This window comes from Theobroma umbraticum, unplaced genomic scaffold (genome assembly GCF_002168275.2).
Source record: "Theobroma umbraticum cultivar Fairchild unplaced genomic scaffold, ASM216827v3 scaffold_51.0, whole genome shotgun sequence".
Classification (NCBI taxonomy): Eukaryota; Viridiplantae; Streptophyta; class Magnoliopsida; order Malvales; family Malvaceae; genus Theobroma; species Theobroma umbraticum.
The window spans coordinates 5,716,159-5,742,090 of record NW_018397260.1 but is presented as its reverse complement, the minus strand read 5'-3'; the positions used below and the strand labels follow the sequence as shown (position 1 = coordinate 5,742,090).

Sequence of the window (25,932 nt, the reverse complement as noted above, 5' to 3'; positions counted from 1 at the left end):
AACCTTTTACTTTGTTCTCATTGTTTATTTTATAAAAAAATACTACAACTTACTCTAATATAATTTGGTCAATAAAGTGTGTATGAATCCATTCCAATCCCCCCATGAATTTCCCTCTATCACTGTTTCACCCCTAGGGTAGGCCCTCTTATTTCATTTTATCTAATGAATTGCAGAATCGGAATTCGGAGTCGAAATATTTGAAATTGAATAACTACTTGTAATGCAAATCATTCATCATTTTTTTAATTCATTAAATTTTTTTTTCCGTGCTTGACTGCACCCTTCACGTGTCACATGTTACCATTCCAAACTACATTTTTTACATGTATAATGAGATACATGTATGTACTATTTTGCTTCTGTTTTATATCCTCAAAATCCTAGTCTAAGACAGTCATTGTAATTATTTCTATGAAGTGGAGAACATATTATATACTATTGGAAGGAGTAGTTAAACATATGCTAATAATAGTCCACATTATTTTCGGGGATGCTACTATACAGCAGCTTAAAGCCAAATACATCAGACCTCAACAGGACCCAAGGAAATGAAAACTTCAAAAACATTGAATTAAAGAAAAAAGGGGTCCATCTTGATTCTTGAAGGGTTGGGTGAATTCGTCAACAAAGTTAGCACAATGGTGGCCAAAATTTTCCGACGTGAAGCGCGTACTCGGTGTCGTCGGCGTCACGCAATCATCCTGTCCTATCCTCCCAAGTCTATATTTTCACACAAAGTAAACTTAATTTGCCTCCTTAATTTGTACTACTGTCTGACCCAAAAGGAAAAGAAAGAAAAAGGGCGCTTCTCCATGAAGGTTTCACACTACAAGCAATGCCAGCTTAATGATAATAAGCTATTCCTGTTAAAAGTAACTGGGCAAGGGAAATGACCCGATGCATATGAGTCGAGTTTCGTGGGGAGGAATGGCGCGTGTAGATGGTGGTGGAGGTGGTGGTGGAGGTGGTGGGGTGGTGCTATCGTCCGGACACTAAAACGTGTGGGAAACAGCTGTTGTTTGTTTAGTAAGTACGATGCATCTGGTCGCTGGCTGTGACTTTTGCCAAACCACATCCCTTTCTTATAGTACCACCATGTCATTCACTCCACAGTATACCATACTAATGCGTATGGGATATGTCCACCCATTACGAAATCTAAACTATTATCACTCTATCATTTCTCTTCTATATTCTCCTGTTATTATTATTGTTATTCTTAGTTAGATAAAAATGGAAAGGAACACGTCCTCGCGATAAATAAATAGAAAGCTAAGATAGAAAATAAAATTCAGTAATTTTTATTCTATCCATTATCATTGGAATTCCAGAACTCATAAATGGCAATAACTTCGTGGTACATGTACAAACAGGCAAGGAGTCCATTTAAGTACAAATAAATGAATCACTAACTATATTTGATTATGGTGTTAATGTGTTTTAATTAATTAACAAGTGATAAAGTATTAACAGGTGAACAATATTCCAAGCCTTGATCAACTTATCTCTTCTTCAAACCAATAGGTTCTTGAAGAGAATTTTATTATGAAATAAGCTTTAATATTGTTTTTAAATTTACACACTGATGCAAATACATTAGTGGATAAAAATATTATATAAATTAATTAATTAATTAATTCAATTGTTGACATATACCCTTATTTTCAAAGAATATGGTTCGAATTTATTTCTCTCTAAATAATAACAGTAAATAGTCTGCTTTTTTCTTTTCTCGCATTTTAATCAAGGTTGTGGACATTATAATTATAATTTATTTTCTGAGTATACACAGTCCCCTTGCTGCTTTGGAAGTGGTCCTGACTCCTGAGTGCTGAGTGGGAGACGCTTGACTTTTCTGTTTTCGGGCAAACGAGCGTGGTCCCAACTCGCAAACCCTAACGCCGCATGCAACAAGCCCAACGGTATTTGCTTCCAAGTTCCAATTTGGGCTTAAATTTTTTCTTTAACTAACATTTAATAACATATTTTAAATAAATAATAAATTGAAGAATAACCATATTTCCCTCTAAATATTTTGTATGTTAGGCAAACACAACAGAAAAATACATTTCAAAACACTCTTACCATCCCATCAAGGGATAGAACACATAAAACTAAGCCACACTGTTAACATTTATTAACATTACTGTGTAGTAAAAAATAAGTAAATTATTTTTTTCTCACTTAATTTTAAATTGCTTTGATTATTTAATCTTAAAAACTGTAAAAGTAGCAAGGGAAGATTAATTATAGTCCCTCACAAGCAGTAATTAATAGTGTAATACAAAGAAATAATATATTACTAAACTTTAGACACATCTCAAAAGTAAAGAGTAGATGGAGGATATTGGATAAAGGTGAGCAAAATCATATCAAATTAATTATTTATCTAAATTAAATATGAATTGGGTAAAACGGTTTGATTTTATTGATTCATTTGATCAATTGGTTTAAAATGTTAAATCTAATTAGTTTTTGATGGGTTTTCGATTTTAAAATTTTTGAGCCAAATCGATTAAAATTAAATTAATTTCTTTATATATTAATATATATAATATTATATATTTTATTTTTAAATTATATAAAATATAATATACATTTAATATTTTCACTTCTTCATTTTTAATTTTTTAATTTTTTTATGCATTTTAGAGATGTCAAATATTGGTATTGTGAATTCCATTTTTGTTGTTGAAGATTGACGAGTGAAGAGATTAGAAATACATTAGTCGCACTTTAATTGACATAAATATTAAATTTTTTGACTTTTTTACATAATTTTTCATTTTTAATCTTCTTTTAGTTTGTTGCTAAAATAAATTTATACTAATGACATATTTCTTCTTTCAATTATTAGATAGCTTATGTGAGTAAATGTGAAGAGTCAAGTCATAAAAGAAATTCAAGTTGATAATTTGTAGTAATTAATGTTCTTGTGTTAGATAGTTTTATTTTGTTGATTTTAATTTTATTATTTTTAATTTTTTATTATGTTAAATATTGAATGTTAATTTGATAATTTATATAAAAAGATGCAATTATGTGAGTAAAAAAAAAATATTATATTTTTTTATATTTAAATTATTTATATGTTTTATAACTGTAAATAAAATTTATAAATTTAAATATTATAATTTATCAACAAATAAAATTTAATTTATTAATCTAAAAATGAATATATTTTATCCAATATCTTTAGATACGACGGACAAATCATTAATCATCACTCCCAACGCAGCATACGGTTTGTCCTGGCTGTATCGTACTTTCCTACCCCTACGCACCTGCTGCTATTACTATTACTTTGTTTAACTTTTAATTATACTTTACTATTAGTAGTAAGTCAAGTGATGGGTTTCTTTCCAGTAATAGTAATTTTGGCGAATTACCAGTCGATAGTGATGAAATGATGATTAGTGAAGGAGAAAATAAATACGTAGTGATTACAAGTACCGGCAGTACGTGGCAGTTGCTGACAGGCAATGCGTGCTGTCGGATTGTAGCATTAGAAGGACAACGAGGCGCCAGCTGTGGCTGTATGAAAGAGGCTCAGATTCACTCAAAAAACGACCACCTCATCTCTCGTCATATCTCATGTCTGTTCACACCCTACGTACACTCTGGACACAAAATCTTGTCACTTACTTATTACCAGTAGCATTATTCGTATAGTATAAATTAATCACTGATGAGGTAATTTAATGAATGGAGAGAGAGCGTACCAAACAGATAAGATGAGAGGCAACGTGACTGATAACTTTGCAGCCTCCATCTAATTAAGCGCCGATCCGTACGAAACTCCACGTATTCCCAAGGATGATATGACCAGTCCCATCACCTTTGTACGGTTTCTTTCCAGGGATGATTAGTGATTTTTATTGGGTGGTAAACCGAAAAGATTTGAATCAAGGAAGGAAAGGCCCAAGGGCCCAACCCATGATAATTTAAATGGAGAAATGAGTCCAGGTGGATTCATCCTCCACTGCCATTGGTGGGATGACGCGAACGCGTAAAATTGATGCCAATGCAATAAGATTGGTCCACGTTCATCTTCTAAACCTGCAAATATTAATATTAAATATACCAGAATATGAAATATATAAAAGAGGAGAGAACAACGTCGTGGAGCGAAGGTGTCAAACCCAAGACGTTCCTTGGTATCCAAGGAAACAGAGTAGAATAGGCGTTTGATTTCTCTTTTATTCAAACTCAAGTGCTCCTCCCTCGTTTTTGTACATGATTTTTGTCTTTTTTTTTTAATTTTTAATCCTCTTCCTCTGTAAATATTGCTTAACTTTCGACTTTCCCTTTTCTAATTTTTGGGTAGTTATGGAGGGGGATTTGGAGACGATCGGTGAAATCAATTGGGATACCTTGTTTCTTGAGCTTGATTCCTCCGATTTTGCAAATATCTTTGAGAATTCTAGCGATGAGCCACAGCCAGTAACACAACCTCTTGAGCCTTTGTCCACCCCATCTCCAGATGGAGATGCGGTGGTGTCTTCGTGGGTCGGGGAGATCGAGAGGGTTTTGATGGAGGACGATCATTTTGATAAAGAGGTGCAGACTCAGTCTGTCTCTGATGATTTTTTGGCGGATGTACTGGTTGATTCACCTCTCAGTGGCGGCGGTGAGGTCATCGATGCTGCTGCTGATGTTGCTGATGCTGCTGATGTTCCTGATGATGCTGATGCTGCTGATGTTCGTGATGATGCTGATGCTTCTTTCTTCAAACAAAACGACTCCGACAACAACATCCATAACGATGATCCTATTGCTAAGAAAATGAGAAGGTATTAATGGACATTCGTTCTCCCTTCTTCCCCACATTAATTGCCCTATTATCAATTTATTATCTTTTACTATTGTGCATTTTCAAGGTTGAACAATGCTCCCCTTTTCTGTTTTTAATTTTTTTTAATTTGAATTGGAAAAGCTAAATTATATGTGTAAGTTTTATTTGAAATTTCTGCCGTATGTCTAATTGAAGACAATAAAAGGGTTATAGTGTAATGATTGGTGTGCATTTTTTAGGCAATTGAGAAATAGAGATGCAGCTGTGAGATCAAGGGAGAGGAAGAAGAAGTATGTCAAGGATCTGGAGATGAAGAGTAGGTATTTAGAGGGGGAATGTAGGAGATTGAGCCGCTCGCTTCAGTGCTTCATTGCAGAGAATCAAGCTCTGCGTCTTACTTTGCATAAGGGTTGTGCATTTGATGCATCCTCGGCCAAGCAGGAGTCTGCTGTGCTCTTGTTGGGTATGATTAACGAAACCATCTTTCCCGCTCACTTCCATTGTATTCTACTTGTATTACAATAGGAAGAAAGAAAGTAGCAGTATTCTTTTCTTGACAAATTGAAGCTGGTTGACCGCCTTTCCAAGTTTGTTTTCCTACCTATACTTCTTCTAGTTCGAACTTATAATAGGCTTGGGGAATGTTCGATATTGTTGAAGCTTGATTAACTTTTTGTTCTGGTACAGTGTTGTATGCCAATGTACTTAATGTCTGCATTATGAATCAACGAACCAAAACTAAATGAATAGGAGTACTAGCATAGTCAATAAGAATTGTACACAATTGGATTTGTTTTTACCTTTGAAGTTCTTATTCCTACCGGCATATTCCTGTTAGTGGAGAAGTACACAGATTTTAAGAGGAGGGCTGTTTTGTGACTAAATGTGCTTCTTATCCAGTAAAGATTAAAGCCTTAAATGATCTTCTCTGGCCTTGGAGAAACTTGATGCTTTTCATATTCGTGTTGCCTATATTGATAGTGTGGCTACGTATGATGTTTTAATGTCTCAGACCTGGTGAGCAGTTTGTATCTTTGTTACTTTGCAGAATCCCTGCTGTTGGGTTCCCTGCTTTGGTTCCTGGGCATCATGTGCCTGTTCACCCTGCCAGCACTGCCCCAGTCTCGTCCGGAGGCAGTTCCGCTGGAAAACGAGGAAAAGAGAGGTCCAGAAAGAGTGGCTCCAAGAGGGGCAGGGAGTAACCTGGTGGGACAATCTTTTGTGAAGAGTAGGCGATGCAAGGCTTCAAGGACGAGAATTAAAGAATTTCATGTTCCTGGAATTTTAGCAAGTGCTTGTAGTTCACCTCTCTCCTTGGTTTTTCCATTTTAGGTTAAGGGGATGATGAACAGGTTTAACACAAAATTGCTGGTGGGATGGCCCATAAGCAGTCTTGGTCTTTGTTTTTGCCTTCAAAACTCTTCTATCGTGCGTTTAGTTTGTTTGCATAAATAAAACCTTAGAATTATTAATTTTATAGATTGTTGCAGTTTCTTACTTGTTGATTATAAAAGTCCAGTCCAGTGCATTTTGTTCAAGGAACGGAGTTAGTCAATTTTTATTGGAGTTTAGAGATAGATAAATAAAGATTAAAAATTTTAAATTTTAATATATTGTATTAAATTATTAATAAAATTTTTTTTATATAACATATAAATTAAAAAAAAAGACTTATAATAGATTTTTAGGGAAGTTGTATTTGATTATATGTTTTGAATTTAAATTTATCAATTAAAACTTATGTATTGAAAAGATTCATTTCTTTAAAATGGAATATTAGACATTTTAATGCACATGAGTTTTGTTCATGAGTTGAGGATTGAAGCTTGATTGCTTAAGTGTAGATGAATTATTTGGATGATTTTTATATTTTTTAAATAATTTGTTAATTATTTTCAACTTACTAATATTTTAGTTAACCTTGAAAAAAAAATTAATACATTCAATATTCTTATTTTATTTTTATTTAAACTTATAATACTAAATATAAAACTATAATGCATTAAATATAAACAGTTAAATACAATATACAAGATTAATAATTTCTTGTTATATAATTAAGATTGTTTAAAAACTATATAAATAAGATAGTTTTTTTAAAATAAATATAAAATGTAAAGCACATAAAAAATATATTTAAGATAATTTCTTTTTACATAATCATGATTAATTAAAAAATACTACATTGATAAAATTTTAAGTAATAGTACAACTTTATAATTTATATTTAAAAATTATATAATAATTTATTAATTTTTAAATATTAAAATCATGAAAAATAAAATTTATATAATAGATAAAAGATGAATGTGACAAATAGACGATGAAATTTACATATGATATAATAAAAAAATATGATTAATAGTTCATATAAATTTGAAAAAACAAATTTATAAAAGCTTAGTTAATATGAGCGAATAGTATAAGAAAATATAAATAATAATAGTAATATAACTTAAAAAAAACTTTGAAAATTGAACGAGGCATGTGAAATATTTTTTTTTATTTTATATTAATTATTAAATAAAAAATTATTGAAGGGATCATTAAAAGAATATTATATAAAATTTTAAAAATTTTATATAATATAAAAAAATATTTTAAAATTTGATCGCAAAAGTATATGAGGCTCCGCCCTATCCCTGATAGAATGTTAAGGCTGAATTTGAACTGCACTTATTTATGATTAAAATTTTCCATTTATATATTTATCGACTTGGAACAAGGTTCATGCAAGAGCAGAAGAACATTGGCAGTTGAGGATTATGCTGCACAGGGAAGAAAAATGTCGTGGAGGAGAATGGCGCACTGACCAAGAAGCTAGGACTGAGAAATCACAGGATTTCTGTAAACAAGCAAGAGTGGAGAAAGGAAAGGATCAATGGCAACGGCGGGTGTGGCCGAACGGTGTTGGTGTATGTCGTTCTGGGCCGTGACTAGATTAAAAATTAGCCGGGGACCATCATCACGATCATGAAGGATCGGTACGTGTTTTTCGTGGTTTGGGTTTGATATAGAGACGAGTGTTGGAATTATTTGAAACAGCTGTTGGGTTTTGCTGTGATGACATTGGAATTTCTCAAAACCATTTGCGTCGGCCCGCGGCATGGCATAAGGCCGCTGGTTTGGATATTCATTTCCATATTTATGCAATAAGAGAAAAATTACTAGAAGGAAATCGGGATTGATGGGAGCGTTAGGTGGGGGTGTACAACTGTTACGCCCTTGGCCGTTGGGCGCGTCCCAGGGTTGGTGACTGAGCCAGTGGGCTCCTGTGAATTTACAAAGATATCCTTGTTACTTGGTTTCTCTTTAAGTTTTTATGGTAAAGAATATCCTTTGTTACTGGTTTAGCATATTCCAAGCAAATTAATTAATTCCTATCCTGCGGTCTGCCTTTGGCCTTCCACTGTTATCATTGACTTTATGCTCACTCAGTGGCTATGCTGTGGGTCGATTCTGTACCACCCTTACCGATGTCGCTTTAATTAAATTTCAAATATGTGATGATCACGAAATGATAAAATGATTTTTATTAGTAATTTCAATCCTATATTACCTGATAAGTGAAGAGATTAGAAAGCTTGGGAAGGAGTAAGTAAAATTCCATTTGAGAAGGCTTGGGAGTCATTGGATTGAAGCAAATCAAGCTGCGCCCGCCCGTGGTACTAGTGAATTTGAATTGAAAAATTAGGAGTAAAAGGTTAATCCGTAGGGACAAATGGCAAACAAACATTGGTTTAGGAAGTGGAAACTGATGGTAGATGGTGTAATAATGAGGAGAAATGGGGTGATTAAGGGCAAAGCGTGAGGACAGTTGGTTCGGTTGTATCGGCCAAACGCAAGTAACCGCATCATCGCCCAGTCCGAATCTGCACTTGCACTGGTCTCTGATATAAAAACAGAGTTTTGAAGCAAAAAGACCCCCCAACCAAACCAAACACTACAAGCCTACCTACCGTTTCCAACCAAGAGAAGCCAACTACTGCCTACTACTGCTCTATTGCTATTAGCTTAACCCTTGTTCCTTACTTGCACTACCAAACCAAGCACCACTCTCCCCATACCCAAAAATGGACTCTGATTTCGGCATTCCCAGAGAACTTTCCGATCTTCAGAAACTCCGATCTCAATACCAACCAGGACTCCCTCCTTGCCTCGAGGTTCATTTTTCTTTTCCTCTTCTAGATTTCCTCTCTCAGCTCTGTTGCTTTGCTGCTTTGCAGTTAGATCTATCCATGTTTCTCATTAAATACTTTGTATACGTTAACAGATCTCAAATTTCTCTCCTGCTAATCACGCATCGCATCTTCCTAATCTTAGATTTATTTCTTTATTTATCAGCGTTTATGCACTTGTAATTTCTGTTTGTTTTTGCCTCATATTCATATCATAGTATTTCATTTCATATACAGGATCTTTTAGTAAGTAATGTCAGTACTCATGAGTCATGTGCATGCAGTTCTTTTGGGGCCAAATACCGCGTACTACCAATCCATGCTTTTGCTGGCGACAAACAATTTTGTGGCTTCTTTTTCGTTTGGATTTTGGATTAATTATAGTGCCTGCGCCGTTGAATTGATTAGATTTACTCATATCAAATCGTATGTTGGCTTCTCTTTTTCCTAGCGGGGATCATCCATCTGCCTTCAGCATTTTACTACTATATTGCAATAGCTGTTGACTGTTGAACTGTATCCTTTACTGTTATAACGGCATCTCTTTCGTTCTAGCAGAGAGGCACTTGCTTTTATTTTCTTCCTTGCTCCGTTTCACGTAATTTCAATGCCATAGATTGGATGACTCACAATTCAGTTGATGCTATGCTATTGTTCAGGGAACTACTGTCAGGGTTGAGTTTGGTGATGCCACCACAGCTTTAGACCCAGCTGATGCCCATACCACTAGTCGTGCTTATCCACATACTTATGGTCAGCCCTTGGCTCACTTTCTCAGGGCAACTGCAAAAGTACCTGATGCTCAGATTATAACGGAGCATCCAGCTATGAGGTGCTTATCGTATCACACTTCATGATTTTTGCCCTTCTACTTTTTAAGGACATTTTTAAAAGCAGTTGGCTCTACTTGTTGTACCATTTTCTTTATCCCTTCATCTTTCTGTGGAATTATTGGCTTTAATTCATGGTGGCATGCCGTATATATGAAAATAAATCCTTATTTGTCTAATTCCCAAACCTTCTTGCATTACAGGGTTGGACTTGTCTTTTGTGGGAGACAATCCCCTGGTGGGCATAATGTTATATGGGGCCTTCACAAGGCTCTCAAAATCCACAACCCCAACAGCACTTTGCTCGGCTTTTTGGGTAAGCTTCATTCTCTGTTTAAAGATGTCACGTATAGATACATGTACACACCTACATATCCAATAGGCACACTTGCATGAACGGGTATATATCTGTTCAATAATACTCTTGATTGATACTAGGTTGTAATTCCTTTCCTTATGTATTTTACATGTTGTAGCGTGCTTAGTTTATTTTTATTTTTCTTTTGTTATGTGACAAGTAATCTTTCTCTGCTTCTGCTAACAGGTGGTACTCAAGGTTTATTTGCGCAGAAAACTTTAGAGATCACAGATGACATTCTTTCAACCTACAAAAATCAAGGTAGGTTCTCTCATGAGGCAATACTATGTCCACGCGTGTGGATTTCATACGGCTCTGTAATCTAACAGGCTTTAAAATGTGTTTACTTGACAAGGTGGTTATGATTTGCTGGGACGAACACAAGATCAAATTAGAACGACTGAACAAGTTAATGCTGCATTAACTGCCTGCAATGATTTGAAGTTGGATGGCCTTGTCATTATTGGAGGTGAATTTAATTATCATGGTTTGTAAACATGTTATTATATGTAATAAGAAGTTACTAAGTAATAGTTCTGTTTGGCTTGTAGGTGTAACATCAAACACGGATGCTGCTCAACTTGCTGAAACATTTGCTGAAGCTAAATGTCGAACAAAGGTAAGTTGCATGACAAGATTTTTCTTTACTATAAGAGTCAGTTAGGTGCTTCTGTCACTGTTATATGTGTGAGTTTGCCACAGAACTCTGAATTTTGTCTAATGTTTGCAGGTGGTTGGCGTTCCTGTTACACTGAATGGAGACCTCAAGAATCAATTTGTGGAAGCTAATGTTGGTTTTGATACAATATGCAAGGTATAATTATTTTAAATGTTTTGGAGTCTACATTGAGAATTTGAAATAGTAGTTAAAGCAAATTTAAGGAGAAAACATCACCTTACCAAAGGTGTTCACATTACATACAGGTCAATTCCCAGCTCATCAGCAATGTCTGCACTGATGCTCTCTCTGCAGAAAAGGTATGTGGTTTACATTCTAAAATGGTATCTCCTGTATGAGTGGTTACGTCAATCCTGTTGGCATGAGGTTATTGTAAGAAGCCAGTCAGAGCAGTCGACTAGTATGGTCATACCTTTCAGTTGCCTTACTCCTGCTTTTCTTTTTCAGTATTATTACTTTATCCGTCTTATGGGAAGGAAGGCCTCGCATGTTGCACTGGAATGCACCCTCCAATCTCATCCAAATATGGTCATTGTTTGCTTTCTAATTCTAATTTTAGTTACATATACTTTCTTGAGTTTTCACTTCTTAACATTTGATATACGTTTAACAGGTAATTCTTGGTGAGGAGGTGGCTGCGTCAAAGCTTACTCTTTTTGACATAACAAAGCAAATATGTGATGCGGTTCAAGCCAGGGCAGAGCAAGGTCAAATATGTCAAGTTGCTTTTATTTCATGTTAGCAAGTGCTTAGTTGTCATTGTTGTTCCTGACCTTGTGTGTTTGGATCAGACAAGAACCACGGGGTCATCCTTCTGCCTGAAGGGCTTATAGAAAGCATTCCTGAAGTGTATGCTCTGTTGAAGGTAACTAATTTTAAACAATGACTCTCCTCTAATTTTCTTCACATCCTCTCGCTCTCAAAGAGAGATGTTTCTTTACATTTGAAGCTTCAATGTGACATTAATCTGTGCTTATATTGATCATTTTTACTTCAGGAAATTCACAGCTTGCTCAGGCAAGGTGTTTCTTCTGAAAAAATTTCTTCTCAACTTTCTCCTTGGGCATCAGCTTTGTTTGAATTTTTGCCACCTTTTATAAGGAAACAGGTTCTGGTTCTGATTTCCTTTAATTCGTCATGTTTAAAGATATCTGTATCCCGGTTAATGAGCTTAATGAGTGACGATGAAATGTTCAATGTCACAGCTTCTCCTCCGTCCTGAATCAGATGATTCTGCACAGCTGTCACAGGTCAGTAGGTTGAGATATGCTTTCTTATTACAAGAAGAAGCTAGCAGATTTTTCTAAAACTAATATCTGTTCTGCCTTGTCTTCCAGATTGAGACAGAGAAACTTCTGGCGCACCTTGTAGAGACTGAAATTAATAAGCGCCTGGTAGGCAATAGTATTCTCCTTTTGTTTTGTACACTCTTATCGTTTCTTTCTTGTTGACACTGAGCTAAACTTTTCAAAACATTTAGTGGTTGGTACAAAAATGAAAATCCATAACTCTTCCCCAGGAGTGCACTTTTCAGATAACAAGTTGTTCTGCCTGTCTCCCAGCACCCGCCAAATTGTTTTTGTAGCATTTTATTTGAATCATTTTTTCGTTAACCATCTATCCTTAGTTGATTCCAAGTTAAGATTCTTTACTCACTGATGTCTCATGTTGTTTTGAGCAGAAAGCAGGCACTTACAAGGGGAAAAAATTTAATGCTATCTGCCACTTCTTTGGGTATCAGGCTCGTGGATCCTTACCATCAAAATTCGACTGTGACTATGCCTATGTATGCTATCATTAAAACGTTTTAATATCTCCTTTGCCTCTGTTAATATGCTCCCTTTATAATAATGATACATTTTCACAGGTTCTTGGACATATCTGCTATCATATTCTTGCAGCTGGTTTAAATGGTTACATGGCAACTATTACTAACCTAAAAAATCCTGTGAACAAGTGGCGCTGTGGTGCTGCACCTATTACAGTTGAGTTTTCATTTTCTTTTCTATAATCCATGATTTGGACATCAAAATTTGACAACTTTTAATCATCATATCCTTTCCTTTGCTGGGAACACCTGCCGTCTTATCTGCATTTTTATATTTCATGCTATTCTTTTGTGCTTTCTTAAAGGCACCTTGCCATTTGGTTCCTTATGTATGCTTTCTCTATAAGGCTTGACTTTAACTGCCTTTTTTTTTAACATCAGGCAATGATGACCGTGAAGCGCTGGTCTCAGAATCCCAATGCCTTGTCAATTGGAAAACCTGCTATTCATCCAGCTACTGTGGATTTGAAAGGCAAAGCATATGAGTAAGTGTCATTGTTAAAGATGTTTTAAGTGAAGCAGTGTCGATTCTAGTTTTATAGGCACTCATTCTAATTTCTGTATGTCTGATTGCAGGCTGCTGAGACAAAACGCCACAAGGTTTTTGCTGGATGATATCTACAGAAATCCAGGACCCCTTCAGTTTGATGGTCCTGGTGCTGATGCTAAGGCTGTGACCTTGTGTGTTGAAGACCAGGATTACATGGGCCGCATCAAGAAACTACAGGAATATCTTGACAAGGTGCCTAATTTTCTGTTGCCTTTCAGTTGTGTACAATTGTTCTTTACTCGTATATCACATGTTTCGTTGGTATTTTATCTTCATTCGTGTATGAAGTATATCTTTTTGGCTCTGGATATTGGTTTCTGTTCAATTGCAACTGCTATGGCAGTATCTTTCTCATCCAGTACCACCTTTTGTACACGTTTTTCAGGTCCGTACCATTGTGAAGCCAGGGTGTTCTCAGGAAGTTCTGAAAGCGGCTTTAAGTGTAATGGCATCTGTGACAGAGGTTCTCTCTGTGATGTCTTCATCGTCATCAGGCGGACAGACAACCCTTTGATACAATAACTTAGAAACATACCAGTTATTGTACTCGTGATATCGTATTTCTTAATTATCCTGAACTTATAGGCCTGGGCATTGTGTGATAAACAGAGTTTCCCCATGTTTTCGTTTTTTGGGCGAGATGATAATAGCATGTACTCTTTAACAGTTTTGGAAGATAAAAGTTTTATGGAAGGGATGATGGCATGGTTAATCATGGTTTATTGTGGCAGATTTTTACGTTAAAAGGAGCGTCCTGCGTCTGTCATCGTGTTTGATTAGTATTTGTGCAGAGTCTGAGTGCAGAGAGCAACTACATTAAATTAATTAAGGTTGGATGAGGATTGACTAAATAACTGGAATAAATAAAGGCAGAAACACCAGCTCACAAATAAAGGGGCTGAGGTTAGTGGGGAATTTCGAGTTTAGAGGATATTGGAAATCATTAATTCTAGCCTTAAACTTGGATCTTGTATGTTTGAAGAAGCTAATGCCACGTGCTTACTAAATGATGAGTAAGAACGAGCATAATTGCATGATTGAAACCCAGTGTTCTGTTTCCAGTAAGACATCTGGATACTTAAAACTTCAAGCATTTCAATTCGAATATTTATCTATTTAAATATAGAGGAAAAAACCAAAGAATAAAGTTTATGATTTAGGAAGGAATTGCTTGCTTTGGATAACTTAAAAAATTCAGCAAGTGAGGCAGCATTCCTTAAATTTTCATTTGAGATTAATGGGCATTGATGAAGTAAAATTTCATTCTTAAATTTTAACCAAGAGTTGAGTTCTAATAAACTTTCAGCAAATGTTTGTAATTGTAGTCACCAGGGCCTGTATACAGAGTAATAGCATGCTTTTTTACCGGAGCAAATAGTAAAGTGGAAAGATATCCCGTCCGTGTACTGTGTAGCTTGTAATGGTAACTACAAGATGAAGCCAAGGTAAGCTCTCATCCCTCTTGCACTTGCACTTGCACATGACACTCAAAAGATTTCCCCAACTGAAATGTGAAAACCCTCAAAGCCCCCTCACAAAAAGACTTCCCTATCTTCCTCTGCTCCAACAGAGACTACTCTGCGCGCTCCCGATTCTGTGCAGCGGCAGCAGCAGCAGCAGTATCCGCCCTTTATACCATCATCATCTCTGGTCAGTTAATTCTTTCCCATTAATCCTTCAGCTTTCGACTTTCGAATGCTATGAATGAATATTGAACATTGACACCAAACCCAATGGCCGCAACTCAATTTGCAAACTTATGGTTTTTAATATGATTGTCACTTCAAAGTTCCAAAACCCTCAAAGAGAAAAACAATATATACATGATTATCGAACAGCGTGACCAGAGTCCCAGACCAGTAGTCAGATAATACATTACTTCGATGGATATTCATCCTCCAAATCTTGCAATTGAGTTTGATGACGACACTACTGCCCTTGACTTGGAACACCCATTACCTTTTGATCATTACGATCCCGCCTTGGCCCAACCTCTTTCCACCCTGGGGGATCCCAATCTCGAGCCATATGAGGGTATGGAATTTGATTCTGAACAGGCTGCGCGCATTTTCTACAATTCGTATGCTCGCCGCATTGGTTTTAGCACTCGGGTTAGTGTTTACCAGCGCTCACGTCGTGATGGCTCCATCATATGCCGCCAAATTGTCTGCTCCCGGGAGGGTTTTCGTAGAGATGCTGGTCAGAATAGCTCCAAGCGCCAGCGTACCATCACTAGAGTTGGTTGTAAGGCACAAATCACTGTCAAGAAGCAGACTTCTGGAAAGTGGGCTGTCTCTAAACTTGTTAAAGAACATAACCATGAGCTTGTGCCACCAGATAAGGTGCATTGCCTACGTTCTCACAGGCATGTCTCTGGCCCTGCTCGCAGCCTCATTGATACACTTCAAGCTGCTGGGATGGGCCCAAGTGGAGTGATGTCTGTGTTGATTAAGGAATCTGGTGGAGTTAATAACGTTGGTTTTACTAAAGTTGATTGCCAGAATTATATGAGTAGTAGTCGGCAGAGAACACTTGGGAGTGGGGGTCAGGTTGTTTTTGACTACTTGAAGCAAATGCAAACTGAGGATCCTGCTTTCTTTTATGCTGTCCAAGGTGATTTTGGTAACTCCACAGGAAACATCTTCTGGGCTGATGCTCATTCTAGAATGAATTATAATCACTTTGGGGACACTGTTACATTTGATACAACTTATAGAACAAACCGATATCGTGTTCCTTTTGCCCCTTTTACTGGGTGGAATCATCATGGACAACCTGTGTTGTTTGGATGTGCTTTGCTTCTCAATGAGTCAGAGTCCTCTTTTGTTTGGTTATTCCAGACTTGGCTAGCTGCAATGTCAGGCCACCATCCTATTTCAATCACGACAGACCAGGATAGGATAATACGAGCAGCTGTTGCACAGGTTTTCCCAGGGACCCGCCACCGATTTTGTAAATGGAATGTGTTTAGGGAAGCTCAGGAGAAGCTTTCTGATGTATATCACTCACACCCCACTTTTGAAGCAGAGTTTCAAAGATGCATCAATGTAACAGAGACAGTGGATGAGTTTGAGTCATGTTGGGAGTCCCTTCTTCTACGATACAGTCTTGGAGATAATGAATGGCTTCAGTCAATGTACAACACTCGACAGCATTGGGTACCAGTTTATCTTCGGGACACATTCTTTGGGGAGATGTCCATAAATCAAGGAAGTGATAGTATAAACTCATATTTTGATGGTTATATAAATGCGTCAACTAATGCCCAGGTTCTGATTAAGCAATATGAAAAAGCAGTTGCAAGTCGATATGAAAAGGAAGTAAAGGCAGATTATGATACGTTAAATATAGCACCAGCTTTAAAAACTCCATCTCCTATGGAAAAACAAGCAGCCAACCTTTACACAAGGAAGATATTTATGAAATTCCAGGACGAATTAGTTGAGACTCTTGCTTATCCTGCAACTGCAATTGATGACTCAGGATTAGAAGTAATGTATCGGGTGGCGAAATTTGGAGAAGACCATCAAGCACATTTTGTGAAGTTTAATGTTTTCGGAAAGAAAGCTAGTTGCAGCTGCCAAATGTTTGAATTTTCAGGCATTATTTGCAAGCATGTATTAGCAGTTTTCAGGGTAACAAATGTTCTGTCATTGCCATCTCATTATATCTTAAAACGGTGGACAAGAAATGCGAAAAGTGGGGTTGCAGTGGATGGTTGCACTGTTGAATTGCCAAGTAATACTCAGGAGTCCTATGCTGCTCGTTACGACAATCTATGCCATGAAGCTATTAAATTTGTGAGAGAGGGGACAGGATCAATACATACTTTTAATGTCGCAATGGATGCGCTTCATGAGGCTGCAAAGAAGGTTGCTTCTGCAAAGAAGAATGATTCTGCTGTCATAAAAAATTCTCCTTTTAATTCTGGCCAGCAGCTTCAGTCTGGCTTTGAGGTAAAGTTCCTTTATTCATGATATAGTCTCTTTAATCATTGACTTCTGTATTGTATCCTTGATCTTCACTTTTTGCTCTTCATACTTTAGGTCATATCTACAATATCTGTCTAAACATTGAATCAAGGCATTGTCGACGGGTTTAAGATTTGCTGAATTGCTTTTAAATAACCATCAGTAGTAGCTCTAGTTTTGTTATGAAACTATATACCAATCAATCTCCATAATGAAAACCCTTTACATCTCTGAGGACTCATATTCTTGTTCCTCTGCCTTGGTGCAGAACCAGGAGAAGAAAATCCAGGAACTAAGTGTGGAGTTGGAAGACGCAAGTCGACGGTGTGAAAGCTATCGAGCAAAACTGGCAGCTGTTTTGAAAGATATGGAAGAACAGAAGCTAAAGATGTCAGTGAAGGTTCAGAATGTGAGGCTCATTCTAAAAGACTAAACAAATAAAACATGAGGGTTGATGGTGCAGGCCTTGCCCGGGGTTCATGTAAATTACCTAACTAACTAACTAGTGAAAACTAAGAAGGTGGGGTTAGATTAGGAGAGGTCACCCAATTGGCGAGTGCATTCCTTTATCAACCTTTGCTGACTCCGCAACCGCAACACGGTTGCTTGCAATGTACAGAAAATGCAGACTTTCTTCTACTTTAGATTTTTAGCTGTGGAAAGGTTGATTAGTTCCAGTTTAGTACAGATAGAGCCTTGTATTTATTTCTTTCTTGCTTTCTTTTTTAATATAGGAAACCATGATTATGGCAGCCCCCAGACTCAAGTTGAAGCCAAGCAGCTGATGACTTACGAGATTTGATAGAAAATGTGCTACCAAAAATGAATTGAAAAAGGGCCTAGGCCTGCTAAGAAAATTGGGCTGGGCTAGCGAACAGAAAAGATCAGACCGTTGGGTCTCTGTAAAAGGAAAAAGTCCGTTGGGGGTATTTATTTATTTCTACGCAAAAGGGTAGGAAGGGGGCAAATATGGAAGTGGGGGCCGGGGGCGATGGATCGGGGAATTTGAAATTCAAAAAGAAAAGTTTCCGTTGGACAACGAGTGTTTTCGGGTTTCTAAAGGCAAAAGAAACGGTTATATATGAATATAGCGAATGGGTTTAGACATGTAATCGAAGAAAGAGGGTTTGGGGATTGCGATTGTGATTTGTGAGAGAAAAAGCAAGAAATGGAGAGGCAAAGCCAAACGGCGGCGGTATCATCGTCAGCAATGGAGGCGTTCGAGAAGTTGGAGAAGGTCGGGGAAGGAACGTACGGAAAGGTGTACAGAGCAAGAGAGAGAGCGACTGGGAAGATTGTTGCCCTCAAGAAGACTCGTCTTCACGAGGACGACGAAGGCGTTCCTCCCACCACTCTCCGTGAGGTCTCCATCTTGCGCATGCTCTCCAGAGATCCCCATGTTGTCAGGTCTTTCATTCTTTGGATTTCTTTGCTTTGCTTCCTACGCTTTTCTTCTGATAAAGCATCTTTCTTGTTTCTTCCAACTCTAACAACATGATGACCAATATAATTGTATGTGTTCAGGTTGATGGATGTGAAACAAGGGCAGAACAAAGAGGGAAAGACGGTTCTTTACTTGGTCTTTGAGTACATGGACACTGATCTCAAGAAATACATCCGCTCCTTTCGCCAATCTGGAGACAACATTCCCGTTAACACTGTCAAGGTCTCCCCTATTTCTGTCTCTCTCTTCATTCTTTTCTTTTCTCTTCTTTCTTTCTTTGTTCTTGATTGGGTTGGGGATGCATCTATGTTAACAGAGCTTGATGTACCAACTTTGCAAAGGTGTTGCCTTCTGCCACGGCCATGGCGTTTTACACAGGTTAACCCTCCCTTCCCTTTTTCTCATTTTACTTTTCTTTTAGATCAATTACTGAATGATGTTAAATACGCTTATTTCTTTTCTCTATTTTAACTGTTGCCTTCCATTAACTCAGGGACCTTAAGCCTCACAATCTCCTCATGGATAGAAAGACCATGACGCTTAAAATAGCTGATCTTGGCCTTGCCCGGGCTTTTACTCTTCCCATCAAGAAGTACACTCACGAGGTTACTCACATGCCCTTGTTTTCCGCGTCACCTCTTCACTCACTCCTGCCTCTTTCACTAATTGAATTAAATGTAAATTTTCAGATATTGACCCTATGGTACAGAGCACCTGAAGTCCTTTTGGGGGCTACTCATTACTCAACCGCTGTGGATATGTGGTCTGTCGCCTGTATATTTGGTACTTGCCTACTACTTCTTCCATATTCATACTTGCTTTCTTCTTGATCTCATTCTGCTAAATAACTTCTTTATTCCTTTCTCCGTTCTCTTTTTTCTCTTTTAGCCGAGCTGGTCACCAAACAAGCCCTGTTCCCTGGAGATTCTGAGCTGCAGCAGCTCCTTCATATTTTCAGGTCCATTATGCCTCTACATCCCCTGTCTTGCTATTCCATTCAAACCTTTTCTATCTTCTGATATCTTCTTCATGGATGCAGGTTGTTGGGTACTCCAAATGAACAAGTGTGGCCAGGAGTCAGCTTGCTGCCAAACTGGCATGATTACCCCCAGTGGAGCCCTCAGGGGCTGTCATCAGCTGTTCCTAATTTGGATGATGATGGGCTTCATCTCTTATCGGTAGCCTTTTGACTCTTTACCGCCTTATTTTCATAACAACTATCAAAAACCATCCTCTTCACAACATCTGATAGCTGATAGTTGAAATGTTCTGTTGGTGCTTGCAGCAAATGTTGCAATATGATCCCTCAAAGCGCATTTCTGCCAAGAAAGCCATGGAACACCCTTACTTTGCCGATCTCGACAAAGCCCATCTTTGAGCAGCACAGAGGTGGTCGTTGCCCAATTAGATCCGCTTGCAGGAGTTCATTAGTAGAAACAAACCCATCTGCTTCTCTCAAGCATACTAGTTCCATCTTTTCTGAATATTTGTGACTTGTTGCTTTCTGAAATGACTTTATCCCTCAAATTCTCCTTTTGCTGAAATTTGCCTTTTGTTAATGTCTAATGAAGAATTGAAGTGTTGAATATATCACATATGAATCTTGGTCAATGAACAATTTAACTGTGGAATTTGTTTACATTGTTTCAACCATGGTGTTGACATGAAACTAGGCTAAGTGTGAAGAGAGTTTTGAGGCCAGCGCCGAATTTCCAAAGCATCAGTTGTATTTTTTTGGAAAAGAGACATTTATTGTCCTGAGTTTGGAATCTGTTCTTAGCCTACCAAAAAAAAAAAAGAAAAAGAAAAGGGTTAGCAGCACCTACGGCATCCTTTGCTGGTATATTTCCCCGCAAGCAACGAAATATTTCTCGAGAAATATTTGTTTTAGCAGAATTCAGGCCACCAACCACATGAAAAATGTGGACCATAAGGTAAGCGAAATTGAGGCTAAGGCATAAGTCCAGAGCATGATGACAGAGCATTCACTCTCACCTGCTCCAAATAATTGAGTGATTGTACCTGTGAAAGAATTAAAAAAATAATAAACAAACAATTATTTGGATCACTAGTTTCTGGCGGAACAAGAGTTAAGAAAGAGATCCTCGAGGAGAACAAATTGAACAAATTATGATACCTATGTTCATTGCAGGTGGAACAGCAAACTGAAGAAGGAGAACAAATTGATATAGTGCATCAGCTTGTACAAAACCAAAACGAGAAGCTCCTTTAACAATGACAATACCAATGAGAGGCAGAGCAATATAACGAGCAACAATGATGCCAAAAATGATAGACTTGCGAATTCCAGACCCTCTCAGTCCTGCAAAGCGGCCATCCATTGCCAATCACCAGCATGAAAGGAGATTCAACATATATGCAGCTTAACCATGTTATTAATGCCTTGAAAGAAAAAAAAAAACAAAAAACCTTTACCAGCTAGTAGTACCTTTGAGAAGGTTACCTCCGACAATTAGGGTGAGAGCTGGGATGGCCCCATCACTGGATTCAGAAACATAAACTCATAAGCTAATTAGCATTGAAACAAAATGAGCAGAAGTTTGAGATGTGACACGGCATAAATATGGTCTGATGAATTCTTGTGAAGTTGAGCCAATAGTAGGGTAAATATTTGCCCCAAGATTGAAAAATATGAAAATGGCTGGTTATAATATAACAAGACAGGAGATGCAAAATGTCACGGTCAAATTTATGTCACTTGTAAACTTCATCATTTACAGAATCATGGTGTTTGATGAGTTATCCATTAGTGATGAAGCTGTGTGGCTAGAGAACAGCCAAGATTCCATTAACCAAAATTTAGAAGCGGATGTACTTCGATTGTAAATGAAATTGTAGTCCTCATGAGCAGAGAATAAAAGATGTTTGATGATGAGTCTTCAAAATCCTGGTAATTTTGTAAACAGTGATAGTTGCTATACCCCACTAAAGAAGCAGAGTCTTGAATCACACGAAGAGGAGCACCATCACCTATCATTGATTTTCTAATCTGAGGGACGAGTCCAATTACAAATCCAACAATCTATACAAGAGAAGAGCGCACAGTTCAGTCAATGACTCAAAATATATAAACAGGACAAGAAGGCAGCATGAATTTTGTATTACACGTAGAGAAACTTAATTCATACTTCAATTATATGCTATTCATCCATATATTATGAATGTATATCCATTCAGACCCTGTATTGATCTCCACAGTGAATTGTAGATCTTGTGCTTCAGAGCCATGAAAAAGCATCCTTCCATAAAGGATACTTTGCATAGAGTTTTTTCCATTGGTCTTAGCTTGTTAGACTCTTTATGATAGATCCATTAAAAGAATATCCATCTGACTATAATCTTAGCTAAATTTAGCACCAACAATAATGCAAAACACAATATGGCTGAGAGAACAACATTCTCCTCTTTGCTTGCAGTAAGTGAAAATGGTAAATGAAGAACATAAAAGGAAGTAAGATCATACCGCTCCAGTTGTTGAAGGGGCAAATACTGATCTCATATTAATCTTCGCAATCATCATATTTAATTGTTGCTTTATCGTACTTGAAAATCTTGCCTGCCACAAGATGTCAGAAAATCAAAAATCAAATCTCAATCAAAGCTTCCATTAAAATGCTTCAACATGCATACTTGATTTCAATCTCAAAGAGCAATGAAAAACTTGGTAGACTACTAAACTGCAATGGTTATGAAATGTAATGGAGTTGAATAAACAAACACTATATCTCAGATACAGAACTACTAGCAATAGGATAACATGAAAGATGCCATAGTTAATGTTACAATCATGAAGATAATTTTTCTCCTTGTGAGGATGCCAAGGTAAATAAAAAGACAGCCATTACAATTTGCTTGCAATAATATAGTTAAATAGGAGAATAGCTCAAATCCTAGTGTAAAAGATCCCATCCTTTCTGTTAAATTCAACAAGCAATCGAAAAAAATATAGCTAGGTTCCTCACTTCCTGATTGGTTTTGCCACAGGAACATGTATGTTATTACCATGTAAACCATACTTTGTTGACATTCACAAAAACATGAAATATTCTTAGAGAAACATTGAAAATGTCCAATAGGGAAGATATAAGAAGTCATGGAACTGATAAAGAAAAAAGGAGATTGGTAGTGTCACAAGGTGAAAAACCTCAGCTTCTCCCTTAGAACTTGTGCAAGGCAGGACGTATCCATTCTCATTGTCCTCAGATACCAAGAGATCATTGGAAGAAAGTAGTGGTTCAGTGCAACTCCCCTGATCTGATGTGGATGCTTCCCTAAAATATTTGCTGGTAGAGGAATCATTTATAGTGGATTCGTTGATGCTACTGATTGAATATATTCGGACGATATTGAAGACATAAGACCACAAATAAATGGCTCCAATCTAAGGTTTCAAAACAAAGCAATTTGCAAACATGAATAAGTCCTCATAATCATATAAATAAGTGTACTTCTTCCAATGTAGTTCTAAACAAGGTTTAAAAAAGGGAAATTTTTTCCTTGATGGCATCAAGAGCTCTCAAATCCAGCAGAGTTGAGAAGGAACATACCGCCATTGAAAGTGAAACATAACCCATTCCATATGAATGACATACTTCGGGAGATCCAAATGGGCTTCCTTTTTCTTTGCAAACAGCTGGGATTATAATAAGGAGCATGTTCCCCATATTCCCTGTTGTATGGAGAAAGAAACTTAAAGCAATACTTTTACAGACTGCAGAAAATGAAAAATTGATAAAAGCCGTTCCATTAGAGATTTCAAGAAGAAAAGTCCTAGTCATTTGCATTAGCACAGAAAGGGTTCAAAGGATTCAGACTACGTTTGTTTTAGCTGAAGTAATGCCAGTGACTCCATTTTTTTTTTCTATTGGAGAAAGCTTATTTAAGCTGAGAAAGGCAAATGACTCCACCTTGCACCATAGACTAACCCAAAGTCACTCACAAGAGACCCAACAAAGGGTTGAATTCCGAGGCCTTAATAAGCTTTTCGACAGCCAGTCATGAGTCCTCCGGTACAGCTTTCACTAGCACCAACAAGGACAGAATGTGAGCTTCTTAAAATCAGAAGCTTGAAGTTTCTTAAGCCTAACTATATTCTTCTTGCTTTAGATTGCCCATTTTCCTCTTGAAGAGATAGCTGAGATAAATACTCTGGGGCAGATAACAGAGATCTTTTGACATCACCACAAATAGGCAAAATGCATGTGCTTGAAGCATCGTGTATGAATATGATGCTCAGAGTTCGATAAGACATGCCACGACAGAAAAATAAAATCATTAGCCACTGAAAACATAGAACTGATCACATCTTTAATATTATCAGTTTATGGAGGAAGCAAAACTTTCAAAGCGATCTCACACTCTAAATTTAATATGCTAATTATCATTGTTAGCAACCTCTTTCCCCTAGCTTGAAGTTTGATCAAGCGGATGATTTCCTTAAGAGATCCCTTGGCTCAACCACACGTAAATAGTACCATATATCAGCCGACCTCTTAGGAGTTAGGAATCCTTGACATTTGTTCAGTTCAATTAAATGGTGTAACAAGTTAGGTTGAATCATCCTTGAGAGAGGCAACAACCATCTTAATTACAGTGATTATTATCATCTTTCATATTTGATGTTCAATCAATTAAATGGAATGAATACCTGCGGCACAACAACCCAAGATTAAACCCTGCAAATGTGACGGAGGTCTTGTAAATTGGATGACTATCCATCCAAGTATTGAACCAATAACAAATGTGAGCAGGACATTGAATGGCATGAACCACCTAGACATATATTAGACAAAAAGATTTCTACTTCAGAACATTGAAAGAGAAGTTTGTAATTTGTATCAATGTAAAATACAGAGAAAGAGTTTCACTCACAGCTTGACCATGCTTTCATACGTAATTGTTTCTGCAAGGTTGCTGGATACAAGAGCTGGATTGAATACGTAAAACACTACCTGTAATCTCAAAAGAATAATAACATTGTTCTAAGTGAACTGACTATTCAGTGTATTTGCATAATTTGAATCGATGGAGCATTAAAAAGCAAAGCAACAGAAAAGAATCAGAATTTCTTTCACATGAACAAATATTGAATAAGCTTGTTGGCCAAAATACTAAAAAAGGAAAACCAAAAAGGTTTGTTGTTGCTACGCCTCACTCAACTATGTCGTATGGAACATGGTACGGAACAAATATTTAATGGCAAGAAGTGAAGCGTGTACAAGAGCTAGGATTAAGCACTTACATTGTTCATATGCTTCCTGGTGTCTTCCCCCAAGATATTGACGTGATCTAGAGCAAGATATAACCCAAGTGCAGTTATCAAAAGCACTTTCAGGACCGGTATTGTAGCAGCAATAAAAAGATCTAGCAGTACCATATTCTCATCAGAATCTTCTATAAACCTGGAAATCAACTCGCCTTAACTCAGCTCCTGTTCATACATTCAATATACAAGTGAAAACCGAGGAGTGGACGTCCAACTCCAACAACCGCTACATGAAATCCAATTGTAAAAATGGAACGTTGATTCCTTAAGGTGCAAAATGTGCCTTAATTTGTTCTTGAAGCCGAACCATCAACCCCCCACAAAATCTTAAATATAGATATTGATTTAATGATAGAATTAATTTCATAAGATCATTAATGTCTACGTACGACGACCAAGGGTGATTTCGACAGACCAAAGCAGAAAGCAGCTTTGGTTAATGAACCTAGTCTTGTATTTAGGAACTTATATCAAACCAAAAGAAAACTCGTGTTGGCAACAAAACATGGAGAGCCCTTCACTCTCCCAAAATCAAATCGAAAACTTTACGCAAAAAAAAAGAAGGGAAATGTCGATACATATGTATATGTATATATCATCGATTCATAATCATCATCAGCAGCAGCAGCCAGAAAAGAAAAGAAAAATGAATTACACTTACCAGCGCGCACCTAAAACCGACGCAAGCATTGGGGACTACAAGGAAGAAGTAAATTAATAAAAACATATGAACATGCGGCGGGTTTTGCTCGTTTTCTTGTGCAATTGATTTCCGTAAGAATTACTTGATTAGTCGTGACATGCAAATTTGAGATCCCACGTGCAGAAGTGGACCGCAAATCATATTGCAATCTGTTGGTGGGCATCCGCTGCTTGGGTTGCTTTCATGATCATTCATTACTCGGGTGAAAACGATGGATCCAATTAACACCACGTTTCCCACTTTGCTAAATTCAACAGTTTTATGATCTGTGCGTGAAAGAAGAAGAGTTTGTACTTATCTGTAGTAT

The 25,932-nt window shown here is 37.1% G+C and overlaps 5 protein-coding genes across 7 annotated transcripts; 4 read left to right on the top strand and 1 right to left on the bottom strand.

Moving 5' to 3' along the window:
- Nucleotides 1-4,092: 4,092 nt before the first annotated feature.
- On the top strand, nucleotides 4,093-6,275 carry BZIP60 (basic region/leucine zipper motif 60). Of its 2 annotated transcripts, XM_021428304.2 has the most exons (4): nucleotides 4,093-4,235; nucleotides 4,331-4,796; nucleotides 5,038-5,261; nucleotides 5,847-6,275. In XM_021428304.2, the coding sequence occupies exons 2-4, from the start codon at nucleotides 4,333-4,335 to the stop codon at nucleotides 6,128-6,130; spliced, it is 972 nt and encodes a 323-aa protein (XP_021283979.1). In that variant the 5' UTR covers nucleotides 4,093-4,235; nucleotides 4,331-4,332; the 3' UTR covers nucleotides 6,131-6,275. The 2 variants fall into 2 exon arrangements, with proteins under 2 accessions (XP_021283979.1, XP_021283978.1); XM_021428303.2 differs by having other exon boundaries at nucleotides 4,095-4,796.
- Nucleotides 6,276-8,676: 2,401 nt separating this feature from the next.
- LOC110416330 (pyrophosphate--fructose 6-phosphate 1-phosphotransferase subunit alpha) lies at nucleotides 8,677-13,936 on the top strand. Its single transcript, XM_021428302.2, has 19 exons — nucleotides 8,677-8,961; nucleotides 9,636-9,808; nucleotides 10,010-10,122; nucleotides 10,351-10,425; nucleotides 10,520-10,633; nucleotides 10,716-10,783; nucleotides 10,895-10,978; nucleotides 11,089-11,142; nucleotides 11,291-11,371; nucleotides 11,457-11,550; nucleotides 11,635-11,708; nucleotides 11,841-11,951; nucleotides 12,049-12,093; nucleotides 12,181-12,237; nucleotides 12,525-12,629; nucleotides 12,711-12,827; nucleotides 13,053-13,156; nucleotides 13,248-13,413; nucleotides 13,607-13,936. Exons 1-19 carry the CDS (start codon nucleotides 8,872-8,874, stop codon nucleotides 13,733-13,735), a joined length of 1,854 nt encoding a protein of 617 aa, XP_021283977.1. The 5' UTR covers nucleotides 8,677-8,871; the 3' UTR covers nucleotides 13,736-13,936.
- A 679-nt stretch (nucleotides 13,937-14,615) lies between these two features.
- LOC110416417 (protein FAR1-RELATED SEQUENCE 5-like) lies at nucleotides 14,616-18,130 on the top strand. 2 transcript variants are annotated; one of them, XR_002445168.2, is made up of 3 exons: nucleotides 14,616-17,177; nucleotides 17,461-17,805; nucleotides 17,927-18,130. XR_002445168.2 is itself a non-coding variant. In XM_021428415.2 (2 exons), exons 1-2 carry the CDS (start codon nucleotides 15,105-15,107, stop codon nucleotides 17,623-17,625), a joined length of 2,238 nt encoding a protein of 745 aa, XP_021284090.1. In that variant the 5' UTR covers nucleotides 14,616-15,104; the 3' UTR covers nucleotides 17,626-18,130. The 2 variants fall into 2 exon arrangements, 1 of the variants encoding a protein (XP_021284090.1); XM_021428415.2 differs by having other exon boundaries at nucleotides 17,461-18,130.
- An 86-nt stretch (nucleotides 18,131-18,216) lies between these two features.
- Nucleotides 18,217-20,062, top strand: CDKB2;1 (cyclin-dependent kinase B2;1). The gene is made up of 8 exons (XM_021428417.2): nucleotides 18,217-18,599; nucleotides 18,717-18,858; nucleotides 18,953-19,014; nucleotides 19,130-19,241; nucleotides 19,326-19,419; nucleotides 19,525-19,594; nucleotides 19,676-19,814; nucleotides 19,922-20,062. Exons 1-8 carry the CDS (start codon nucleotides 18,361-18,363, stop codon nucleotides 20,012-20,014), a joined length of 951 nt encoding a protein of 316 aa, XP_021284092.1. The 5' UTR covers nucleotides 18,217-18,360; the 3' UTR covers nucleotides 20,015-20,062.
- A 471-nt stretch (nucleotides 20,063-20,533) lies between these two features.
- LOC110416418 (protein PIN-LIKES 3-like) lies at nucleotides 20,534-25,640 on the bottom strand. Its single transcript, XM_021428416.2, has 11 exons — nucleotides 25,584-25,640; nucleotides 24,899-25,087; nucleotides 24,529-24,608; nucleotides 24,305-24,429; nucleotides 23,205-23,326; nucleotides 22,802-23,038; nucleotides 22,121-22,213; nucleotides 21,579-21,679; nucleotides 21,086-21,138; nucleotides 20,774-20,959; nucleotides 20,534-20,658 (listed from the first exon to the last, which is right to left on the bottom strand). Exons 2-11 carry the CDS (start codon nucleotides 25,031-25,033, stop codon nucleotides 20,534-20,536), a joined length of 1,257 nt encoding a protein of 418 aa, XP_021284091.1. The 5' UTR covers nucleotides 25,034-25,087; nucleotides 25,584-25,640.
- Between the last annotated feature and the right edge of the window lie 292 nt (nucleotides 25,641-25,932).